Here is a 20,774-nt window from a genome sequence, read left to right on the forward strand (position 1 = left end):
CCCTTCCAAGCCAGTTTGTTTTCTGATGAGTCAAAAAGGGAGCAGATCCAAATGGGTGGGGAGGAACTGAGAGGAATAGAGAGGGAAAACTGTAATCAGTATATATGATGTGGGGGGAAATATACTTTCAATAAAGGGGGGAAGTAACACAGATAAAAACAATTAAAAAGTCAATTTTCTTCTGTTTGTTTACAGAGTAAAAAAGATAGGGTTGATACTGAAATGACATACCAACAAACTTTCACAAGTTTTATATTTATAATTTTAGCTTAAGTTAAAAAATATTTGCTAGCATAGAAAGCATGACCTTCACACCCTGCCATCATACCTGTTTCTGAGCTTCTACCTTCTGCTTTCTGGTTGGGTCAATTGCGTCTACCATCCACTTGATAGTGAAGTATGTTACTGCACCAAATATTGTCAAACGGAAAATTAAACCAACAACTTCGTTCCGACTCAATGGACGAGAAAAGGCTTCAGCATGCACCATCTTGATTGTTAACCTTAAGAAAACAAAGAGAAAAGTCAGTAGGAAATAACAATATTTGTTACAATTGGGAGAGAAAATACCAGTAGATTGAACTAAGTATAAAAAACAAACTTCTGGTCAAAAACCAATGCCTATTGTTTAAGGAGTGCTTGATTTGAAGGAGAATAATGCATTAAGTAAATAAATACATTAAAAGCTTCCCTTAGAAACTAAAGATGAGCCGGGATGGTAGCACACACCTTTAATCCCAGCACTCAGGAGGCAGAGGCAGGCGGATCTCTCTGAGTTCAAGGCCAGCCTGGTCTAAAAAGCAAGTACAAGACAGTGAGGGCTACACAAAGAAATCTTGTTTCAAAAAACTGAAAAAGAAAGAAAGAAAGAAACTACAGATGACAGGCTGGAGAGCCTGTCTGCTCATCCAAAGGACCCAGGTTCAATTCCCAGCACACATGGCAGCTCACAACTGTCTGTAACTCCAGTTCCAAGGGATCTGACACCCTTATACCAACGCACATAAAATAAAATTAAAAAAAAAAAAGAAAAAGAAAAAGAAAAAGAAACTAAAGATGAGATACAGGTTTAGTTATAGGATGAATGCTTATTTAAAAAAAATATACACCAGCCAAGGACAACACAGGTGGTAAACTTTAAACCCCTACCCAGATCTAGCCAATGGTCAGAACAGTCTCCACACTTGAGTGGAGAGTGGGATATGACTTTCTCACATACTCTGGTGCCTCATATTTGACCATGTCCCCTGGAGGGGGAGACCTGGTGGCACTCAGAGGAAAGACAGCAGGTTACCGAGAAGAGACTTGATACCCTATGAGCATATACAGGGGAAGGTAATCCCACTCAGGAACAGTCATAGGGGAGGGGAATAATGGGAAAAGGGGAGGGAGGGAAGAATGGGAGGACACAAGGGATGGGATAACCATTGAGATGTAACAAGAATAAATTAATAATAAAAAATTTTTTAAAAATTTATAGTACAGATATTATGTTACTTAGCTTTTAAATATGTTTCAAAGAACCTAGAAGACAATGGCTTACATTTTGTGAACCATCCTTTGCTTCCAACAACAAAGTAAATATGAGGCAAGAGAATTTCAAAATATTTGAACCAACCAGGCCTGCTGATGCCAGCTTGTCTGTTTTAAGGTTCAGTAACTCAGATTTGAAACCAACCATGGGCATTCCCAGAAAGCAATTGGGGTGCTTTGGTGTGGGTGCAGGAGGGTTTGGGCTTAGAGCCTCATGCTTAGGGGACAAGGACTCTTACCACTGAGCACTTTTCTCAACACCTGTGTGTATTTTATAAGGCTCATCCCAACAGTCAGGAGAGGAGGCAGAGGCAGGTGGATCACTGTGAGTTTGAGGCCAGCCTGGTCTACAAAGTGAGTCTAGGACAGCCAAGGCTAACACAGAGAAATCCTATCTCAAAACCCGAAAAAAAATTTTTTTTTGAACCAAGAAACTTACAGTACTGAAAGATTGAGGATTTAGCCTAGCAAGTGCAATATACTGAGTTTGGTCCTTAGCTTCAAGGAAGGGGGAGGAATGAGGTTACAGTATTTGCTAGGGAAAAAAAATGCATATAACAAGTGATTAATAACTACTAGACTCTATAAAGCAGTTACAAACTTTAAGCATACAACACACACAACACCCAATTATTAAATGATAAACAGTCTAATGAGTCGAATAGACAGTTCTCAAAAAAATGAATACAAATGGACAATAAATATTTGAAAGTGTTTAACATGTTTAGCCGCCAAGGAAATACAAATTAAAACTGCCTTGAGGGGGATAGAGAGATGGTTCAGCAATTAAGAGTACTGGCTGCTCTTACAGAGGACCCAGGTTCAATTCCCAGCAGTCACACAGCAGCTCACAACTATAACTCTGTACCAGGGGATCCAACACTTTCACACAGACATACATGCAAGCAAAACACCAATGTACATAAAATGCAAATAAGTTAATTAAAAAAATAACTGTCTTGATATTCCATCTCATCCCAATCAGAATGGCTGATATCAATAAAACAAACAGATGCTACTGAAAATGTGAGGAAGCAGAAATCCTATATAAACAATACTAGTAGGTATGAAAGCTGCTGCAGCCAGTACAAAAATCAGTATGGAGATAAACTATACCACACAAAAGTCAGCATCCCAGAGAAATGCTTACACAACCATGCTTTTTGCTAAACTATTCAGAACAGCCAAGATATAGAACTAGCCTAGATGTCCATCAAGAGATAAATGGATAAAGTGTGGTACACATGGGATTTTAGTGAGCTATAAAGAAATAATCACAGTTTCAGAAAAATTAATGAAAATTGACAATCATTACAGTAAGTAAATAAGCAGAATCAGAAAGACAAATGTTACATGCTCTCAGAAATCTAAATTTAACCTTAGAATTATATACATGCGTAAATGCAGAGCATGACAGCAAAGGGGACAGGCTGGGTGTGGTGGCGCACGCCTTTAATCCCAGCACTTGGGAGGCAGAGGCAGGTGATCTCCGAGTTCCAGGACACCCTGGTCTACAAAGCGAGTCTAGCACAGCATTGGCTGTCACACAGAGAAGAAAGAAAGAACGCAAAGGGGACAATGAGAGGAAAGGAAAAGGTCTGCAGGCAGCGGTTCTCAATCTGTGGGAGTCACATTGCATATCAGATATTTACATCAGGATCCTTAACAGGAGCAACATAACCATTATGAAGTGGCAATGACCCCTCATGTGGGGGGTCACTACAACATGAGGAACTGTAAAGGGCTGCAAAATTGGCAAGGCTGAGAAACCCTGGTCTAAAGGGCAGAAGAGAGCAAGAGAGGGTAATGGACTGACTAAACGTGACATGAACACAAAGGGAGGATCTGAACATGTGATCCTGTACGTGGGAGGCCAAGACAGACTGTTATGAGTTCAAGGCCTGTCTGGAGTACATGTGAGTTTCAGGACAGCCTGGGCTACAGTGAAACCCTGTCTCAACAAACAACAGGTTACATAAAAAAGACCCTATTACAATCAAAAGGAAACAACTCAAGAACAGGGTAAAAAAAGGTGATGTGACTACTTTTAAATATAGTCACCCCTGAGCAACTACAACAATCAGGCTTACAGCAGGAATTCACTTCAGTGTCAAAGGCAATACCTTCACAATTTAGGAGATAGGATACCACTGTCCATCAATGTCATTAAGCCTTAGCAAGTGCTGGGGGAAGGAGAGAAAAAAAGTTCATGTACTAACGCATGTAGAATAAACAAATCAGAATCTAGACTGCTCAGTGGTAGGTGCTGAATGGATACTGTGAAGACTAATATCCGTGTTCCTTCTAGTTCTAAAATAGTTACTTTTTTTTTGTTGTTTTTCGAGACAGGGTCTTTCTGTATAGTCTTGGCTGCCCTGGGCTCGCTTTGTAGACCAGGCTGGCCTTGAACTCACAGCAATCCACCTGCCTCTGCTTCCTGAGTGCTGGGATTAAAGGCATGCGCCACTATGCCCGGCTGTTACTTATTACTGCTAAGTTAAATGCTTCTCACCGGGTTTCTGGAATAGCTCTAACATTTGTTTATAGTTGCAAAGTAAAGGAAAACTTCCAAGTTCTTTCAGTCATCCAATAGCATTTTGACTTCTAAAAGCATTTCCAGGTCAGGGTTCATACTTCACAGTTACTAGTAACCACTAGTATTACAAATTATTTAACTTAAACAAGTAAATGAAAGTTCTTATTTTAGATTTTCAAAAAAACAAAAAACTTTGGTCTAGGATAAGTAGTTCATTCACTAAAAACTTACCCAACGTCAGGGAGCTAGAGAGATAGCTCAGAGGTTAAGAGCACTGACTGCTCTTCCAGAGGTCCTGAGTTCAATTCCCAGCAAGCACATGGAGGCTCACAACTATCTAATAATGTGATCTAATGTCCTTTTCTGATATGCAGGCATACATGCAGTAAAACACTGAACATAACAAAATAAATCCTAAAAAAAAAAAAAAAAACCAACTTACTGAACAAGTGCCTACCAGCAGTGCAAGGTGGCACATGCCATTAATCCCAGTAGGGAGGCAGAGGCAGATGGATCTCTGTGAGTCTGAGGCGAGCCTGGTCTACAAAACAAGTCCAGGACAGCCAGGGCTCTGTGTAAGAGAGAAACCCTGTCTCAAAAAACAAACAAAAATAAAGATTAAAAATAATAAGAGCTGGCCCCAGTAATCCCAGCACTTGGGAAGCAGAGGCAGGTGAAACAATGTGAGTTCAAAGCCAATCTGGTCTACAAAGAGAGTCCAGGGCAGCCAAGGATACACAGAGAAACCCTGTCTCAAAACAAACAAACAACAATAATAATAATAGCTAATATATAATTATTCAGTAGCTTGTTAATTACTAAAGAAAAAAATGGAACTGACCAAGCCACCAAATTTTAACTGCTCACTTTGTAGACCAACATGGCCTTGAATTTACAGAGATCTGTCTGCCTCTGCCTCTGAAGTGCTGGGATTAAGGCACACACAGCATCTTGGCTGTTTTTTGATAGAATTAAAAATTGTTACTGTCAAGATGGGCGTGGTGACACATACATTTAACCTAGCACCTGGGAGACAGAGGCAGGTGGATCACTGTGAGTTCAAGCCAGCCTGGTCTACAGAGTCCAGGACAGCCAGGCCTAAAAGAGAAACCTTGTCTCGAAGGATAAGAAAAAACAAAAATAGCCAAGGAAACCCTCTTGTTTATATAACTTCCTATTCCAATATTAACAGTGAGTCAAAGCAGATTTAAGACTACTGCATGTCAGCCGGGCATCGTGGCGCACGCCTTTTATCCCAGCACTCAGGAAGCAGAGGCAGGTGGATCGCTATGAGTTCGAGGCCAGCCTGGTCTACAACGCGAGTCTAGGACAGCCAAGGCTACACAGAGAAACCTTGTCTCAAAAAACCGAAAAACAAAAACAAAAAGAGACTACTGCATGTTTAGCCAGAGGGGGGTGTAGGTGGTGGCAGCAGCTTAAATTTGAGTGAAGAGGAAGCCCACAGGACGAGAGTGTATCTTTGCCAGCTATACATCTGACAGAGGATTCATCTCCAGAACATAGAAAGCAGTGGGAAAACTACAGAGTGGTGATGGCAGATGTCTTTAATCCCGGCACCTGGGAGACCGAAGCAGGTGGATCTCTGAGTTCAAGGCCAGCCCGGTCTTCATAGGAGAGTTCCAGCACACCCAGGGCTACACAGAGAAACCCTGTCTCTAAAAAATAAACCAACGAAACAAGACTACTGCACGTCTGTCTTCTCAAATGACTTCAAAATCCTGAAACGAAACTGAAAGGTCCTGCTTTGCAGACAATGAATGGAAATATTTCATACAGTCTATGGAGATGAAATATACACCCACCTATCATTCACAAAGCATTGATATAGCTGCAAAACAAGGTCATTCTTTGTAACTACAAGTGTGTAAACGGAAAGTATTTCAATTTTGCATACACACTAATGTTAACTAAATATACACATTGCTGTATACAACTAAGAACCGCCACAAAACCAGTATAGTTCAAAATTATCTTTAAACAAATATCTTAAATCGCTTCATTTTAAGCTCTGGGTTCACTGTGGATACCGTACCTCTGAGCAACTTACTAACGTTGGTACACCAGTATTTCCTTCCTAAGTCACTGCCGTGTTCTACGAATGGTCTCTCGACTCAAAAAGTCCCAATTCTGTGCCTATCAAGGCCCTACAAAACGCAGCCGATGACAATGAATGCCGGCCAGGTTTCGCGCAGAGGACGGGGCATTTATTAACACCAGCATCTTCTGGGAAAGCATGGCCAGCCCCGAAGAAACATCCCCGCCTTTGCACAAAGAGGGAGGAGCAGGGTCGGCATGAGCGGACCGGCTCCTTCCAGCTACCTTCCCACAAGCCTGCTCCTGAGGTCGCCCAGAGCGCCCCCAATCCTCCAGTGACTAGGCCGCCTAACAAGAGACGTCCTTCCGAGAGGCCGAAGTCTCCCGCCAGCGCCGAGACCCGAGGGCTCGCGCCCGGCCCGGCGCCAAGGCGAGGCCCGGGACGCCCTTGGAGGTTAATCCTCTGGATCCGGCGGTGCCGGGGAGGTGCTCAAGTGTGACCGGCATGGGGGCAGGTGACTGTCAGGCTGAACTCTCCAGGTTGAGCGCCAGGAGGCCCTGGGGGACCCGGAGAGATGGGGGGGGGGGGGGACGCACCTGGCCCGGCCCCTCGGGAACCTGCTACTCACCCAGAGGCAGGACCAGAGACGACAGGAGGTTTAACCCGGCCTAGCACAGGAACGAAATGCCGCCTGGGAGAGAACGCTTCCGGCCAGAGCCCCGCCCCCCCCCGCACGGAGCATGCGCAGCTGAGCGGGTGCTGTCCCAGCCTGCGGCTTGGGAACGCAGTGCCGGGCAAACTGCTTTCCCCTTTCTTAGTATCGGCTGTGCCTATACTTTCAGAAAGTTAGATAGGATGCACGTGGTGCTCCCCAAAAGCTGAAAATTCAGCTCCAGAGACTCAGAAACTGAATTGGGGAAGACAGTTGACACACGAAATCCTTGTGCCGCTCTGCAGGCGTACGCAACTCTGATCGTGAAGCCTTTTCCAAAAGGCAAAGAAATGCTTCCCCGGTTTGATAAACTTCCACCACCCGCTGCAAGTCCGCATGCTGCCGCGCAAACGCGCGTGGCTTCACCATCTGGCTTTCGGTTTCTAGGGTGAGCTCAGCCCCTCCCTCCCCATCTCTGTTTGACACCTGGAGGTGGTGCCTGAGAATCCGCTGAACGCTTGAGCAGCCAGGCGGACCAGGGAGGTCTGGCAGTTGGGTCAGAATAGGGCATCTGGTGACAGGTTTTGCATGTTGGTAACTTTTTTTCTTTTACCCTTTCCTCTTGCGAAGTGAGGGACGTGACACCAAGGTCCCAAGGAACCATATTTGAAAAGCAACCTCTTCTGAATACATACACTACCAAGGAACGAGATAAGTAAACACTGCCCCTAAATAAAAAGAACATCACTTCAGATAAGGGCAGTGGGACTATGAAGGAATAAGACAGGCTTCTTAAGATGTCTTGACATTCCTAGAGGAGACAGTTTGTGTTGCTCTGTTGTCAGGATTATCGTTTTAAGGCTAAGAAATTCTTCACCCAAGATGGGCATGGTACCTCATGCCTGTTTTTCTACCATTGGGGAGGCAAAGGAAGATTGCTTTGTACCCTAGACCACATGACAACACACTGTCTCCTCCCTCAATCTACAATTTATTATATTAGCAAACAGTGTTGTCAATAGCTGGGGGGGGGGGGGGAGAGGCGGGAGAAATTCACCCAGGGCCTGAGAAGTTCCTTGTTAAAGGACTGCACTGGGGCTTGCTAGAGGAATAAAATAGATGGAATGAAAAGATATTAGAAGAGGGGTTTATTTTTTCATTTTTAGATTAGTTTACACAATTACAGTCTTGAGTGATCCGACAATAGCTGTCCTAGTAGCTGCACAGTCCGGGAGGCTAGATGCCTCAGCAGTCCAACCAGATGCCAAAAGCCTCAAGGATTCCTGGGTAGGCACTACATGTATTTAGTCCACAGGAAGAATCTGGATTCTTATTTCAGTGAGGGATGCCAGAGGCAGCAATATCAGCAGTGGCAGAAACAATAAAGGAACTAACTCACACCAGCACATGAAAAAGCAAGCACTGCTAAAAACAAATCCCTGAGCTGGGAGGGTGGTGGTAGCATGTGCCTTTCATCCCAGCACTATGGAGGCAGAGGCAGGTGGAGCTTTGTGAGTTCGAGGCCAGCCTGGTCTACAAAGCAAGAGTCCAGAACAGCTGGGGCTGTTGCACAGAGAAACCCTGTCTTCAGAAACAAAAACCAGAACAAAACAAAAAAAAGCAAATCCCTGGGACTTCCTTATATTTGAGTCAGTGTACTTAGGATGAGTCTGTCAATTAACCTAGTCAAGAGAATCCCACACAGGTTTGCTTAATGGCTTGTCTTGGGTCATCTAGATCTTGTCAGATTGACTGTAGTAACCATCACTATCACCTGGACCTCCCCTCTGAGAAAGTCGGATCCTTGACCATGCAACAACAACAAAAGAGTAAGGCAAACAGTGGGTTTACTAAGTAGAGATATGAGATAATGCTTCAGGTCAAAGCACAGGGAGGTGGGGGTGGGGCTCTAAAGACAGTATATGTGAGCAAAATGAATATTGCTGCTCCTTCCCTTTGCACTGGTTGACCTATCTCTGCAGGACCTAGTGTTTCCACTTAGCAAATCCTAAGGAAATTTCTTGTATCTGGGCCTAAAAATATCAAATTGCTGCCCAAAGGACACTCTGTCCTACCACAAGGACAATTGTTTAATTATGTTCATAGCAACTTTGTTCATCATAGCCAGAAACTGGAAACAAACTAAATGCCCCTCAACAGAAGTATGGATAAAGAAAATGAAGTGTATATACACAATGGAGTGAGTATTACTCAGCTGGTCTTTTTGTTTGTTTGTTTTTCTGTTTTGCTTTTTGTTGTTGTTGTTTTGTTTTGTTTTGCTTTTGTTTTTCAAGATAGGGTCTCTCTGTGTAGCCTTGGCTCTCCTAGACTTGTTTGTAGACCAGGCTGGCCTCAAACTCACAACGATCCTCCTGCCTCTGCCTCCCGAGTGCTGGGATTAAAGGCATGTACCACCATGCCCAGCTGCTTTTTTTTTTTTTTTTTTTTAAGGCATCATGAAATTTGTAGGCAAATGGATGGAACTAGAAAAAAATCATCCTGAGTAAGGTTACCCAGACCTAGAAAGACAAACATGGTATGTACTCACTTATAAGTGGATACTTATTAGCTTTTAAGTAAAAGATAACCGTGCATTAATCCACAGACCCAGAAAGGCTAAGTAACAAGGAGGGCTCAAGGGAATGGCATGGAGCTCCCTGGAAAGGGAAAATAGATTTTGTGGGTGGACTGGGGGATGGTGGGGCTGAGAACAGGAGAAGTCAGACAGGGTGGGAGGAATGGAGGGAGAGGATACTGGGAGAGATAACTGGAATTTGGGGGCATTTGGGAGGACATGTGAAAACCTAGTAGAAACACCCTGCAATCTATGAGGGTGACCCTAGTGAAGACTCCTTGTAATGGGGAAAACAGAACCTGAGCCAGCCATCTTCTGTAACCAGGCAAGGCTCTCTGAGTGGTACTGGGACACCATACCAACCCAGCCACAAAACCTTCGACCTATGATGTGTCCTGCCTGAAACTTATAATAGGATATTGGTGGTGCAGAACATGTGGGAGTGGCCAATTTGAGGCCCATGCCACCACAAGGGGGAGCCCGAGGCTGACACTGCCTGAGTGGCCAGGAACCACAGGCTAGATAACCCAGAGAGACCTAAGGATAGAGCAGACACTAGTACCGCTTCCTCCCTGCCCAAAGAAAAGTCAGTGAAATGATTTTTAATGATATTCTGCTATACTCATAGGTCAGTGCCTAGCCCAATCATCGGAAAGGCTTCATCCAGCAACTGATGGGGGCAGATGCAGAGACCCACAGATAGCTATTAGGTGGAGCTCAGGAAACCCCACGAAATCGGGGTGGGGGGATTATAGAAGAGAGAGGGGTTGAGGATACAAGAACATGGCCCACAGAATCAACTAAGCAGGGCTCCTAGGGCCTCACAGAGACTGACGTGACAAATAACAGACCCTGTATGGGTCTGAGCTAGGTCCTCTGCATGGATGTATAGCTGTATAGCTTGGCATTTTTGTGGGGCTCCTAACAGTGGGAGTGGGAGTGTCTCTGACTCTGTCACTTGCTCTTGGGGATCCCTTTCTTCCTACTGGGTTGCTTCATCCAGCCTTGATATGAGGGGATATGCCTAGTGTTATTGTAACTTGTTAAGCTATGTTAGGTTGATATCCCTGGGAGGCCTGCTCTTTTTTGGAGGGAAATGGAGAGTGTAGCTTGGGGAGAGAGGACAGGAAGGAATGAAGGGAGGGAAACTTCAGGCATTTTTTTTTTTTTTTTTAGGTTTTTCAAGACAGAATTTCTTTACGTAACAGTCCTGGCTTTCCTGGACTCACTTTTGTAGACCAGGCTGGCCTCAAACTCACAGAGATCCACCTGCCTCTGCCTCCCAAGTGCTGGGATTAAAGGCGTATGCCACCACCACCTGGTATAATAAAATTTTTTTAAAGGGCATCAAATTGCTGGCTTTCTAAAAATCACACATGTTCCTTCCCAGAAGTCAAAAACAAAAACATAATCACTAGATTTGGGCTGGAGAGATGGTTCAGTGGTCAGGAGCACTGTCTTCTCCTCTAAAGGACCCCAGTTCAAATCCAAGCACCCACATGGCAGCTCACAACTGTGTGTAATTCCACTTCCAAGTGATCTGATACCCCCACACTAATGCACATAAAATTAAATAAATTGTTTTTTTTTTAATCACTAGATTCTTTCAGGGTGAAATAGAAAGAATATATGACTTTTCATCTCAGGTTATCTCTATATACTCCATGGTAATACAGAATACGATTTGGTCCATAATATGTTTGCAATAAGCAATACATTATTATAAATATTAATGTATAACAGTGTTTTTACAAGGTTCTGGGTTTCCCTTTCCCTTTATTTTTTGTATATGTATATGTATGCAGGTATGTGCACTCATTTGAAAGCCATAGGTTGGTGGTAGATGACTTCTATTACTTTCCCCCCTCCCTTTTTTTTTTTTTTTTTTTTTTTTGAGATAGGGGATTAAAGCTGTGTGCTACTGCAGGGTGTGGTGGCGCACGCCTTTAATCCTAGCACTCAGGAGGCAGAGGCAGGCGGATTGCTATTGAGTTCGAGGGTAGCCTGGTCTACAAGCGAGTCCAGGACAGCCAAGACTACACAGAGAAAGCGTGTCTCGAAACCAGCCCCCGCCCCCCAAAAAAAGGTATGTGCCACCACTGCCTAGCTTCTTCCTTGGAAGTTTGAATAACACCTTCTGGTGTCAGGAAAACTAGTTCTCAGAGGAGGTGGCTTTCAGTCCAGTTCCAGCTTGGATTCTATGGCTGGCTGGGTTGCTTGGTGTCTTGAGCAATAGGAACTTAATTTTGAGCCTCTAGGGGGCAACCAAGGTTAATAAAATCACCCTGTAATGTTTCGAGAGTCTGAGGGCTTCTTATGCCTGGTATTGGGTTTTTTTTTTTTTATTGGATATTCTATGGGTTTTAGTGGAATATTGTCAACATATTTGTGTTTGTGTATGTGTGTGTGTGTGTGTACATAGATTTATGTGCATTAAATGTAATTTTAGCTTAAAAATAGTATGATTTTTGAATGGCTTTTTCAGACATCCTTACTTTATCTTCCTCCTACCCTTTCTTTTTATATTGCCCTCCTTCCTTAATTAAAATCCCCCCACCTCCTACCATAGTCCTTTTTTTTATTTTGATGGCTTCTGAATTTCTTCAGGTTATATGCTCACATCTGAAGATTTGTACTTTACACAATATGATATTTTCCAGTTGCATCTATTTACCTACAGATTTCATCTTTCTTCCAATTTTGGTATATGTGCTGCCGAATCGAGCACTGATTTCATCTTTCTTATAGCTGCATAATATTCCATAATGTGCTATGTACCACATTTTCATTATCCACTCATCAGCTGAAGGGCATTCAGGTTGTTCCCATGTCCTGCCTATTGTGATGAACACGGCTGAGCAAATATCTGTGGACTAGGACGTCAAGTCCTTTGGGCACATGCCAAGAAGTAGTATAAATGGGTCATAGCGTCGATTTATCTTGGCTTCTTGAGGGTTTTCCACATTTGTTTCCAGAATGGCTGCACAGGTTTGCAATATCAGTAGAAAACGAGGGTTCCTGTCTCTTCATATCCTCTCTACAATTTGTTAATAAGGAAAAGAGTCTGTTTTATCATATGTTAGGCTAGTGATTCCTGTTTGTTTGCTTCCTGGTCCCATTTGATTGGAGTACTTTTTCCCATCCTTTCATTTGAAAGTGGTACCTATCTTTAAAGCTGAGTTGTTAGTGTTTTGTTTTGTTTTGTTTTGTTTTGTTTTGTTTTGTTTTGTTTTGCTTTGAGATAGAGTGTTTCAGGGGCTGGAGAGATGGCTCAGAGGTTAAGAGCACTGGCTGCTGCTCTTCCAGAGGTCCTGAGTTCAATTACCAGCAACCACACAGTGGCTCACAGCCATCTATAATGAGATCTGGTGCCCTCTTCTGGCCTGCAGATGTGCATGCAGGCAGAGCACTGTGTACATAATAAATAAATAAATCTTTAAAAAAAAATAAAAGTACTTCAGGGAGATAGGGTTTTTCTGTGTAACAATCCTAGACTCACTTTGTAGACCAGGCAGGCCTAGAATTTACAGAGATCTACCTGCCTCTGCCTCCCAGTGCTGGGATTAAAGGCGTGAGCCACCATGCTCAGCCCAAGTTTCTTGTAGGTAACAGGTAGATGGTTTGGTTTTTGACCCATTCAGCCAGCCTATGTCTTCTGTTTGAGTAACTGATGTCTTAATATTTACAGCTATTACTGAAATGTATGTTCTGATTGCAGTCATTGTGGTGTTTTTGTTGTCAGTTGTAGTCTAAGTGGTTCTCAGTGTTTCTATAATTTTTTTTCTTTCTACCATCTCTCGTTACATTTATTCCTGTCTTCAGTCTGAAGTATTGCTTTTAGGGTTTTATTTAGGGTTGGTCTCTGGATATGGATTGTTTTAGCTCATGGAAAGTTTTCTTACTACTTCAGCTGTGGCCAACAGGTACAGTAGGTATAGTACTCTAGGTTGGTAGTTGTGGTCTTTTAGAACCCGGGGTGCTTTGCTCCAGGCTCTGCTGCTTTTAAAGTTTCTTAGAAGTCAACTGCCACTCTTTTGGCTTTTCCTTTGTATGTGACATGTGTTTTTTTTTCCTTGCAGCTTTCAACATATTTTCTTGTTTTGTTCTATATAGTTAGTGTTTTAGCTATAATATTCTATGTGAATTTTCATTTCTGGTCTTATCTGTATGCTTCCTGTGTCTGCATGGGTGTCTCTTTCCTCCCTTGGTTTGGGGAACTTTTCTTTTGTGACCTTGATGAAGATCTGTCTGCACCACTGACCTGGGATTCTTCTCTGTCATGTACTCCTATGATGGGAAGGTTTGGCGCTTTTATGATATCTTGCATGTTCCTTTCCTGGTTTTTGTTTTGTTTTGTTTTTCATATTCTTTGCTTGTTTGGTTTATTCCTTCTACTTTATCCTTGAGTTCTGAACTCACTCTGTAGCCCACGCTGGCCTTGAACTCACAGAGATCTACCTGCCTTGAGTGCTCACCACCTCCCAAGTGCTGAGATTAAAGGCATCTGCCAGGACAACCTGGCTCATTTATTCTTTTTAAAAATAAATTGTATTATTTTTTTTTATTTTGGTTTTGGTTTGAGACAGGGTTTCTCTGTGTAGTCCTGGCTGTTCAGGAACCTGCTCTGTAGACTAAGCTGGCCTCACTTCAAACTCAGAAATTTGCCTGTTTCTGCTTCCCAAGTGCTGAGATTAAAGTCATGCAGCACCACCACACCAGGCCTCTAAACATTTATTTTTAATATTATTTTTAGTGCACTCTCTTTTAAGTTCATTGAGCTGGCATTTATTTGTTTGCTTTTTTTTTTGAAGATTTATTTATCATTTATACAGTATTCTGCCCACACGTGTGCCTGCCCACCACAAGAAGGCACCAGATCTCATTACAGGTGGTTGTGAGCCACCATGTGGTTGCTGGGAATCGAACTCGGGACCTTCGGAAGAACAGATGGTGCTCTTAATCTCTGAGCCATCTCTCCAGTCCTATTTGTTTGCTTTTAATGTTCTTCAAACTTCTTGAGTTCTTTGATTAAGTTTAGGATTGTTCTTTTACACTTGGTGTGGCCTGGGGTCATCCAGGCAATTTTTACTGGAGAACATCTCTATAAGACTGGTGGGTTTGGGGGGAAGGGGGTACTGCCTTGATCTTTCATATTATTTACATTTTTTTAAAGATTTATTTATTTATTATGTATACAGTGTTCTGCCTGCTTGTACTCCTACAGGCCAGAAGAGGGCGTCAGATCACATTATAGATGGTTGTAAGCCACCATGTGGTTGCTGGGAATTGAACTCAGGACCTCTGGAGGAGCAGCCAGTGCTCTTAACCACTGAGCCATCTCTCCAGCTCCAACTTCCCTCTTTTTAAGAATGAAAACCATGCCAGGCCCAGTGGTACATGCCTTTAATCCCAGCACTCAGGAGACATAGACCTCTGTGAGTTCAAGGCCAGCCTGGCCAACAAAGAGAGTTCCAGGAGAACCAGGCTATTACACAGAGAAACTCTGTCTCAAAAAAAAAAAAAAAAAAAAAAAAAAAAAAAAAAAAAAAATGAGAACCATACAGTTAATTTAGTAATTGTAGATTTTTTTTAAAGATATATTTATTTACTATTATGTATACAGTGCTATGCCTGCATGTACACCTGCAGGCCAGAAGAGGGCATCAGATCACATTATAGATGGTTGTGAGCCACCATGTGGTTGCTGGGAATTGAACTCATGATCTCTGGAAGAGCAGTCAGCGCTCTTAACCTCTGAGTCATCTCTACAGCCCCTAGATTTATTTATTTATTTACTTATTTATTTTTGCTTTTCTGAACCAATGCCTCTTGATACAGATATTGCTGTAGCACTCCCTGAGTGCTACTAATTTCTCTGGGTTTTTGTTTTTTGTTTTGTTGTCATCATTGTCATTGTCATCCTTGTTGTTGTTATTGTTGTTGTTAATGGGAGGGAGAGATTAATTTACTGTACTATATAGATCAATGCACTGGACATAGGGTTTTAGGACTCCCCTCCCTAACTACTCAATTGCCACCTTTCTGCACCCACCAGCTGATTAAATGAATTCTCCCTTCCTAGTGGCATAAACGCTTCTCTTTGTCTGAGAGACCATCAACACCTCTGGTTCACTGGGAGAGGAGGTACCCAACCCTAGTTGGCATGACTATGACTGGTCCTTCTCGCTGACCCACAACTAGGACTATCCCCACTGGGCGAGACTGCAAACACAGTCCCTCTGCCACCATCCGACCACCGAAAAATCCTAGTGCACTAGGTGGCTGGGCCAGCACATCTGCAGAGCTGTGCTCTTGGTCGCTGACCATCACTGATGAGTCACTGTGACAGCCTGTACCTGTCTTTTGAGTCACAATCCTTTTCGAGGGACACCCTAAAGTATTACTGACTTCACATCCCCATGAGAAATAGTCCATTCGCCGCCTTTCCAGACTCCTCTGGGATGCTTTCTGGAGAATTTCAAATCCTTACACCCATATTAAGGGCTGCTAAGCTTACATACCTCTGCAACCACACTTGGACAGACCCAAAACTAAACCTTTTTAATTATTGCCACCTAGGGTAAAATGAAGGGAGCTCCTTATACCCAAACCTTTTCTTTGCTTTCCCAAATTTTTCTTTTCTTCTTCTTCTTCTTCTTTTGTTTGTTTGTTTGTTTTTGTCTTGTTTTGTTCTTTCAAGACAGGGTTCCTCTGTGTAGCCTTGGCTGTCCTGGACTCACTTTAGACCAGACTGGCCTCAAACTCACAGGGATCACCTGCCTCTGCCTCCAGAGTGCTGGGATTAAAGGTGTGCATCACCACCATCCAACCCAAATTTTTCAAGCACTGTCTCTTTCCTTCCCCCTGCCCCCACCCCAAGACAGGGTTCCTCTGTGTAGCCTTGGCTGTCATAGACTCACTTTGTAGACCAGGCTGACCTTGAACTCACAAGGATCCACCTGCCTCTTCCTCCCAAGTGCTGGGATTAAAGGCATGCACCACTATACCCCCGGCTTATCATCTGGGCATTTTTAAAAATATATTTTATTTATTTTATGTATATGAGTGCTCTATCTGCATGTACACCTGCATGTCAGAAGAAGCCATCAGAGCGAATAAGGTATAGTTCTTGTGAGCCACTATATGGTTGCTGGGAATTGAACTCAGGACCTCTGGAAGAGTAGACATGGCTCTTAACCTCTGAGCCATCTCTCCAGCCCCCTCATCTGGACATTTTGTTGCTATTGCTTTTTTATTCTCTCTCTCTCTCTTTTCCTCTTACATAACACCTAAAAGCTGCTCCCAATGAAACTACATTTATATACTTTAACTTATCTTACATAAAAAAACAATCCAACATTCCTCAGTTTTTTAGTTATAGGAAAAGGGAGGAATGTTAGGTTTCTGACCCAGTCTGCCTACCTATGATGCCATTGCCTACCTGCCATGGGGCAGGGGCTATATAAAAGGGCAGACACACCTACCTCTCTCTCTTACCTCTCTTCTTCCTACCCCTCTACCTCTTGCCTCTCTTCTCTCTTCCTCTGTCTCTGTCTCTCTCTGGGGTACCCCTCCTTTTATAATTAATAAGAAATAAGATAATAAGACAACAGATGTCAGATATTAGAGTGTATGAGGTTTATTAAATGAGCATGGGGGAGAAGGAAAGAGGGAAGGGATACCAGAGAGGGAGGGGCAGGGTAAAGGGATAAAAGAGAGAGAGAGAGGTGAGGTGAGGTGAGGTGGGTCTGTCCTTTTATATACTAAGCAGGGCCATGCCCCCATGGCAGGTAGGTGATGACATCACAGGTAGGCAGACTGAGGCAGAATTCTAACACCTCCCCCCTTTCCTTCTCTCCCATGCACATTTAATAAAATTCTCCATCTAATATCTGTTGCCTGGCATCTTATTTTTAAATCATTAAAAAAATTTGTACATATTTTAAAAGTATATAGAATGAATTATGTAATATCTTCACATTAGTAGAATAGTACTAACCCACAATAACCTGACATTTCTGCATTACTCTTTTCTCAAGCAACGCTGCCAACTGTTTACTCTTCATAATACCTTCTACCCAAAACCACTTTTCTAAAACATAGGTACTTATTTTAGATCTACAATATTTTTTTCATCTTTTATTATGTTATTCAAACTATACTACTTAAATGGTATTATGTGTGGATAACAATAGGACAGATTACAAGAAAAAAAATAATAATTGTATCAAGCTGTCTAACAGCAGCCTCATTAGCAAGTTTCAAGGCACAGACAAAAGAGTAACCCCCTGGGATCCTTTTGAGACCTCCTTAAATGCCCTTCCACGTGGTTTGTAAATGGGGAAGGAGGTCGGTCACAAGGGTTGGAGAGGAATAACAAAAGGGGAGATTCTTTAGCCAAAATGAAGAATGCCCAGATGAAGTGTTCTCTCCTGTAACAACAGATGGATGAATGAGGCACAAAACAAGGCCAGATGCTGGGGTTCCAGGATACACTCGGCTTCCCATCTTTTATAACCTGGAGCGGCTTTGGCTGGAAGTAGGTCACTTGTTTGCTCATTTACTGATTCTAGGAAAATGCCCTTGGAAGCTTTGGAAAATAACATGTACTGGCACTTTGTATTTTTAAAATCAAGCTTATAAAAACCCTAACCTGCATCCTCACCCAAACACGGCCTTTTCTCTGTTAGGCAGAATAACTTGTAACCTTGAAGCATATGTAAAACAAATTTCAGCCCGGCGTGGTGGTGCACGCCTTTAATCCCAGCAGAGGCAGAGGCAGGCAGATCGCTGTGAGTTCGAGGCCAGCCTGGTCTACAAAGTGAGTCTAGGACAGGCAAGGCTACACAGAGAAACCCTGTCTCAAAAAAACAAAACAAAACAAAACAAACAACCAAAAAAAAAAAATTTAATGGACAAAAAGTCTTTGGGATATTAGATTTCATAAATGGAAGTTCTCTTAGTTTGAGTCTGTTCATGTGTGCTCAGCATTAGTGTAGTGCTCAGCTCACAAAACTGTATATGGATTCTGCACCATCTTTCCAGATGTGAACTGTAAAAGAGAAGGGGCCTAGACATAGTGTTAGCATTCTGCTTCAATCCGCCTACCTGCATTGTCAATTGTTTACCTGCCATGGGGCGTGGCCCTGCCATGGGGGCGTGGCCCTGCCCAAAGCTATATAAAAGGACAGTCCTACCTCACCTCTCCCTCTTTCTCTCTCTCTCCCTCTCTCCCTCTCTCCCTCCCTCTCCCTCTCTCTCTCTCTCTCTCTCTCTCCCTCTCTCTCTCTCTCTCTCTCTCTCTCCCTGTCTCCCTTTCTCTCTTCTTACTGTCTCTGTCTCTCTGGGTACCCCTTCCCCTTTTTCCCCCCCACTCCCCATGCTCATTTAATAAGCTCCTCTGCAAAATAGTATCTGGTACCTTGTATCTATCATTACTAATGATTAAACATAACACATAGGGCTTTTAAAATGCTTGCATTGCATTTTTTTATTTGGCATATCTGATTAGGCTTCTCAGGTTCCATTCCTGTGGACTTAACTTATGATGGGGCAAGAGAGAAGGAAGGAAAGTAGCCATCTTTCCAGCCCCCTTAGTTTGTCATTTTCAATTTTAATCTTTTCTCTTCCTAAGTCTTACTGAGCAGTAGGCTTTTTACTGTTGATAATAGTTGTAAAAAGTTATAAATTTTTATCTCTATGCCCCTAAGATGAGTTTAAAATATTAACCTGGGTGTGGGTGCTCACAACTATAACTCAAGGGGCTGAGGCAGGAGGATTTTCAGGAGTTGGAGGCCACACTGGCCTACATAGTGAGTTCTAGGTTAGTTTGGGCTACAGAAGGACTTGACTCAAACAAATAAACCCTAAAACTAATTAATTGAAAAATTGATCAATCCACAAGAGCGACTGTGGCCATTTCTCAGTCTGTTGTTAATTTTGGTTGTGACTATCGGTAGCTTATCTGTTGGCTGAACAACCCTTGCTCTCACAGAGTTCTAAGACACAAATATACCAGCATAAAGTCTTCGTGAAGTTGTTGACTTAATGACTTCATGAAGTTGTTGATCAATGTCTTTGATCGACATTGATTATTTGCCTAAGAAAAGGTTACATAAGGTTTTGTACAAAAAAGAAAGAAAGCTTCCTCTTCAACGAGAAGAAAATACCAAATGGCAGATGCCACCAGTGTAGCCACAGTGACTTCCTCAGAGGATTCGGCAATGGTCTTGGGGGCTGAGGTCCAGGCTGAGGCCACAATTATGGAAGGCCTCGGGGCTCGTAGAGATAAAGCTGAAGACAAGGAGTGGATCGCAGTCACCAAGCTGGTCCGCCTGGCTAAGGACATGAAGATCAGTCCTTGGAGGAAATCTATCTGTTCTCCCTGATCATTAAAGAATCTGAGATTATTGGCTTTTCCTGGGTGCATCCCTAAAGGATGAGGTTCTCAAGATAATGCCAGTGCAGAAACAGACACAAGCTGGCCAGTGGACCAAGTTCAAGGCTTTTGTCGCTACTGAGGACTACAATGGTCATATTGGTCTTGGTGTTAAGTGCTCCAACGAAGTAGCCACTGCCATCTCAGGGGCCATCATCTTGGCCAAGCTTTCCATTGTCCCTGTGCGGAGAGGCTACTGGGGAAACAAGATCGCCAAGTCACACAATGTTCCGTGCAAAGAACAGAGCTATGGCTCTCTTTTGGTGTGTCTCATCCCTGCCCCTAGAGGCAGTGGTATTGTGTCTGCTCCTGTGCCCAAGAAGCTACTAATGATGGCCGGTATTGATGACTGCTACACATCAACCAGGGGCTGTACTCCCACCCTGGGCAACTTTGCCAAGGCTACCTTTGATGCCATCTCCAAGACCTACAGCTACCTGACACCCAACCTCTGGAAAGAGACTGTGTTCACCAAGTCTCCTATCAGGAATTCACTGACCTTCTTGTGGAAACCCACATCAGAGTCTCTGTTCAGAGGACCCAGGCTCCAGCTGTGGCTACCACATAAGGGTTTTTATGCAAGAAAAATAAAGTGCATTAACTCTGAAAAAAGAAAGAAAGAAATTAGTTTAGCAGATGAGAGTATGACACTAAACCAGATAGTGTAAAAGGGATTAGCTTGAAAGTCATCTTTTTTTTCCTGCATACCACAAACTTCTTTTTACCTTCACTGATAACATCGGAGTTGTTATTCACTTAAGATTTAACTCACTGAAGCACAACACATTTACTAAAATACTGGTCTGTGCATATGGCACATGCATCTACACTCATGCTCACATGTGTTTGCTAGTGTGTGGAGACAAACAGTCAACAGAGGTGCCTCTCTCTCTCTCTCTCTCTCTCTCTCTCTCTCTCTCTCTCTCTCTCTCTCTCTTTTCTCTCTCTCTCATTTCCTGAGTTTCAGGTGCTTGATCCTCTGCA

At 43.1% G+C, this 20,774-nt stretch overlaps 1 protein-coding gene across 1 annotated transcript in view; it reads right to left on the bottom strand.

The window, feature by feature from the left end:
- Atad1 (ATPase family AAA domain containing 1) overlaps positions 1-6,910 on the bottom strand; it is a 50,090-nt gene extending 43,180 nt beyond the window's left edge. The window contains exons 1-2 of the mRNA XM_051146344.1: positions 6,754-6,910; positions 329-503 (exon numbers count right to left, since the gene is read on the bottom strand). Coding sequence (XP_051002301.1) covers positions 329-490 — 162 coding nt within the window. The 5' untranslated portion in view covers positions 491-503; positions 6,754-6,910. The remainder of the gene's footprint in view (positions 1-328; positions 504-6,753) is intronic.
- Between the last annotated feature and the right edge of the window lie 13,864 nt (positions 6,911-20,774).

Source organism: Acomys russatus, chromosome 5 (assembly GCF_903995435.1).
Source record: "Acomys russatus chromosome 5, mAcoRus1.1, whole genome shotgun sequence".
Classification (NCBI taxonomy): Eukaryota; Metazoa; Chordata; class Mammalia; order Rodentia; family Muridae; genus Acomys; species Acomys russatus.